This window comes from Asparagus officinalis, chromosome 1 (genome assembly GCF_001876935.1).
Source record: "Asparagus officinalis chromosome 1, Aspof.V1, whole genome shotgun sequence".
NCBI classification, from domain to species: domain Eukaryota; kingdom Viridiplantae; phylum Streptophyta; class Magnoliopsida; order Asparagales; family Asparagaceae; genus Asparagus; species Asparagus officinalis.
Window position 1 is genome coordinate 120,725,446 of NC_033794.1, and position 4,802 is coordinate 120,730,247.

General features: G+C 41.9%; 2 protein-coding genes across 2 annotated transcripts in view; both read left to right on the top strand.

The window, feature by feature from the left end:
• The window catches only part of LOC109829213 (glutathionyl-hydroquinone reductase YqjG-like), a 6,552-nt gene extending 3,583 nt beyond the window's left edge, over positions 1-2,969 (top strand). Inside the window, exons 2-6 of the mRNA XM_020396370.1 lie at positions 407-631; positions 714-890; positions 976-1,200; positions 1,304-1,432; positions 2,553-2,969. Coding sequence (XP_020251959.1) covers positions 407-631; positions 714-890; positions 976-1,200; positions 1,304-1,432; positions 2,553-2,786 — 990 coding nt within the window. The 3' untranslated portion in view covers positions 2,787-2,969. The remainder of the gene's footprint in view (positions 1-406; positions 632-713; positions 891-975; positions 1,201-1,303; positions 1,433-2,552) is intronic.
• On the top strand, positions 3,626-4,465 carry LOC109840617. Its single transcript, XM_020409341.1, has one exon. It carries the CDS (start codon positions 3,626-3,628, stop codon positions 4,463-4,465), a length of 840 nt encoding a protein of 279 aa, XP_020264930.1.

Consider the following 4,802-nt stretch of genomic DNA (forward strand, 5'->3'; position numbering starts at 1 on the left):
AAGAGAAAGTCGAAACAGGAGTTTGACACCAGGTGGAGGATTCAAGGCAAAGGCTGCAACAAGTCAAGAACCAAGCTTGGATTGTGTAGAGATTGAGGTTGATATCAATCCAACAGGAGAATTAACGTCATCGGTAAGCGGTGATTGCTCTGGTCTGCCTTTTGCGAGAGGGAAGTTAAGGTGATTTCTCAAGGGTATTTTACTCTATATTTTTCAACAATCGGTGTCGGGTTGCAGTAGGCGTGCTTCAACAGTCCTCTGTGAATTATTCCTTGTTTGGAGAAGTACTGATGCTTAATCCTCTTTTTTCTTTTTCTTTTTTTCCATCTATCTTACCATTCTATGGTTGTTATTCTTTGTTGGTTTGTGGGTCCATACTGAAACAACAACTTCCATCATCCTGTAGAAAACCATCCAAATGGCCCGATCGGCACTGATTGAGACGACAGAGACGGGTGCTTTTATCCGAACTCCATCAAGCTTCCGCAATTTTATTTCGAAAGACAAGACATCCCAGTTTCCTGCAGAAGCTGGAAGATACCATCTTTATATGTCATATGCATGCCCATGGGCATCCAGATGTCTATCAGTTATCAAGCTCAAGGGCCTTGAGAAGGCAATCACTTACACAGTATATTCTCTTTAATCTCATCATCTTTGTATTTTTTTCGTAGATAATATAATATCTTAAATCACATATTTATATCTTATAGTCGGTCAAACCAAAGTTCGAGAGGACCAAAGAGACCGACGACCATCATGGTTGGGTTTTTCCAGTTTCTGAGGATGAAGAACCTGGGGCTGATCTTGATCCTTTGAATGGAGCTAAAAATATCAGGGAATTGTATGAGCTTGTCAATGTAAATTACTCTGGGAGATACACTGTTCCTGTAGGTATCTCATTTTAGTGTTTGGTTGCCCAAGCTCTTAGTGTTATTTATTTTACTACTAAAGTTTACTTTTCTTACATGTCAGGTTCTTTGGGATACAAAATTGAAGACAATTGTGAACAATGAGAGTGCAGAGATAATCCGCATGTTTAACAGTGAATTCAATGAAATAGCGGAGAATGCTGATCTGGATTTATACCCCTCTCCCCTTCAGTCAAAGATTGACAATGTCAACGAATGGATTTATGACGCGATAAACAGTGGTGTTTACAAGTGTGGTTTTGCTCAGAAACAAGGGCCTTATAATGAGGTAATTGGATCAGTTGTTAACTAGTGGTGTGCAGATCATTTAAGTAATTTTTTTGTTAAACCTTTCGATGGATGACATATTTCTTTTTCGTATGATCATGTAGGCAGTAGCTAAGTTATTTGAAGCTCTGGACAGATGTGAGGCAATACTAGCTAATCAGAGGTATATCTGTGGTAACGTACTGACTGAAGCTGATATCCGCTTGTTTGTGACGCTCATAAGGTTTGACGAGGTGTGTATCTCGATAAATCCGTAATTATCTTGTGATTTCTTAAAGTCTAAATACTGAATGAACATACTTAACCCCTGTTCTCCTTTTTGTTGTAAATTATAGGTAAATTTAAATTTTAAAAAAAAACATTGGGTCATTTCCTGGAAGGCCCTCTGAACTTGTTTTCCTCAATCAATAAACCCCCTACCGTTGCCCACAAAACCCCCCCAACTTTTAACAACGTCAGTCGTGAACCATAAACTCTGTCCAGGTTAGTTGCATTTGTAGATATCTGCGTAGTGGTTCTTAAACCAACAAAATATATCTTCAATTAAATGAGTTTGGATAAGGAAACAATCTCGGAAATTAACCATGAAATTTCAAAATTCATAATATGAAAACAAAATTCAGTACAGAATATATAAGATTTGAAACTTGTGGGGGGTTTGAGTGAAAGTTTAGGGTGATTTAGTCAGAAAAACAAAGCTCCAACCCAAAGCTTTGGGGAATTTTGTGAAATTTAACCTAGTTAGTAACATATGGACATAATACTCTTTAAACACATGCTACTTCTATATGCTTAAATTTGAAGTACTTCGACTGATCACCTGTTATGTCTTATACCAAAAATGAAAAAGATTTAATTAAAAAAAAGATAAAAAACCCAGCTGATACAGTATCCTAGATGCAACAATGCATATGTATCCTTAATGGATTTCGTTTGAACATTAACTGTTGTCCGTGTACGGCTAGCTGCAAGAAAGAAGCAGCATTTGCATTTACTATCACTTCAATATCTTGAGCAAAGCTTATAACTTTCTTTTAATATATAATTCCTCTATTCTCAAAACCAGCTTTGAGTTCGTCATCAGTGTATTATATATATATGAAGAACAACCCGCTACTGTCCGAGTTCTAGCTACCTAATCTTTGTTGCATCAAATTCTTCTGAAAAACGAATTTATTCTACAAAATTCTAGCCACCTAATCATTGTTGCATCAAATTCTTCTGAATAATAATATCATTCTAAAAAATTCATGATGTCAACTTTCAATTTTCAAACATGCACACAAATATTACTGACTATCAATCCCGTTTTCCATTGATAAATTGAGTTACGACGCATTTCTGTTATCGCAGGCTTATGCAGTTCATTTCAAATGCAACAAGAAGCTAGTGCGTGAATATTCAAATTTGTTCAATTACACCAAAGACATGTACCAAATCCCGGGTTTGAGCAGCACGGTGAAAATGGACCACATCAAGAAGCACTACTATGGAAGCCATCCCCATATTAATCCCTACGGGACCATCCCTGTCGGTTCCAGCGTTGATTTCTCTTCTCCTCACGATCGAGAAAGATTTGGCAGCTAAAGCTTTTAGTTAACCAACGTTTCTGGTTTTTTATCCCTTTAGTGAATGTTCGGATGTTATCGTATTTACTTTGAACTTTCAAGTTCTTCATGTATCGTATCCAGAATTTGTTCTGAAATTTCGTGTTGAGTTCAATAGATCTCTATGCTTTGAAGGAAAAAAAAACCAACTTATTTCCTTTCAGTAACCTAGGCTGGTTAAGTATCAATGCTTCTGGATCCTATGTGTATGATTCCTTTCCATCCTGAGGTGCTTGCTTGTGATTCTTTTCCATCCTGAGGTGTTTGCTTGCCGGTGGTTGTTTGTTGGAAAAATTGCAGTAAAGAGAATAAAAGAAAATTGACTTGTATTTCTTTGATTCCGATTATAATTTGATTACAAAAGAGAAGAGAACGAATTTGGTTCTCCCCTTTGTTTAAAACTGGGTTCTTCACGGTGGCGATGGAGTTGTGAGTTGTTAATCAGTCCTAGTTAGAATAGAGTTCTAGTTAGAATAGAATACTAGTTAGGATAGTTTTTCTAGTTATTAGATAAGATTAGAGTTGTAATCTTATTCCTATATATATGTAAACAATCTTTGTAAGTAGTAGAACGAAAATAAGAAAAAAGTGAAAACTCCTCCACCGAAAACTCCCCTCTCTCTGTTTTTTTTTCCGGTTCTGTTCTATTTCCTGCAGCAACACCAGTTTCTGTTTTTTTGTATTTCCTGCAGTTCGGTTGCTACAGTGTTTACAGTTTTTCCAACTCAGTTTCAGATTTGATTCAGGCCGATCCTATTACAAATCCAACAAGTGGTATCAGAGCGGTGTATGCCTAAGTACCAACCAAGATCTGAAGAGATGACGAGTTCGGAGAAGATGACGACCAAGGTGGGTTCGCTCACTCTTCAATACCCGACGTTATCGAGGGATAACTATGCTTCGTGGGCAATCAAGATGAAAGTCTACATGAAGGCTCAAGACGTGTGGGATGCCATTGAGCCCGCGACAGGCGTGTCCGTGGAACACAGGAAGGATCAGATGGCGTTGGCGGCCATCTATCAGGGGATTCCTGAAGAGACTTTGATGGTGATCGCAGAGAAGCAAACGGCAAAAGAGGCATGGGAGACGTTGAAAACAATGCATCTAGGAGCGGATCGTGTGAGGAACGCGAAGGTGCAGACCTTGAAGTCCGAGTTCGAACTTCTCCGGATGAAGGAGAATGACAACGTCGACGATTTTTCGACGAAGTTGACAGGAGTCGTCAACAAGATCCGGGCTTTAGGCGGCGAGATGGAGGAGAACTACGTCGTTAGAAAACTACTTCGGGCGGTACCGGAGAGATTTCTTACTATCGTCTCCACGATTGAACAGTTCGGGGACATCGACGATATGACACTCGAGGAGGCGATCGGGCGTCTCAAAGCCCACGAGGAGAGGGCACGTGTTTTTCGAAACAACGTCGACGATCATCTATTGTTGACGCATGCGGAGTGGCAAGCGAGGAGCAAGAAGAACGGCGGAGGCTTCCTCTCAACACCTACAACCAATGATGGCAGCGGACGAGGTCGCGGTCGAGGAGCCGGTCGTGGGCGTGGCCGTGGCCAAAGAGGCCGAGGCGGACAGCAGCACCACGGCAGCGGGCAGCAGCACCACGCTGCCCAAGCCAGGCCGCGGAGGGAGCCACCGGCCGCCGGTTAGGCCGCCCACGCTGACTACTAAACGACGCGTGAACCACTCTCGATCACCCTGCGTGGCCGAGCCTGCGGCGGCCTTTAATTTCGCGCAACCTCGCTAGGCCGGGACGCCGATGACTGCACTCAGCGCTCCGACACCTCGTTCGTAGTACCACGGAAAGTCCTGGATCCCACCAGCGCCAGACCCGAACCCGCTCCAGCGGTTCACTCCCAATCGGGCGCCTCTCCATGGCAGCCGTGCAGCTCGCCAGGAGGGGGAGAGTAGGCACAAGCGGTGGTCGAGACAAGTCCAACATCAAATGCTTCAATTGCCGGAGTATATGGTCACTTTCAGTCGGGAG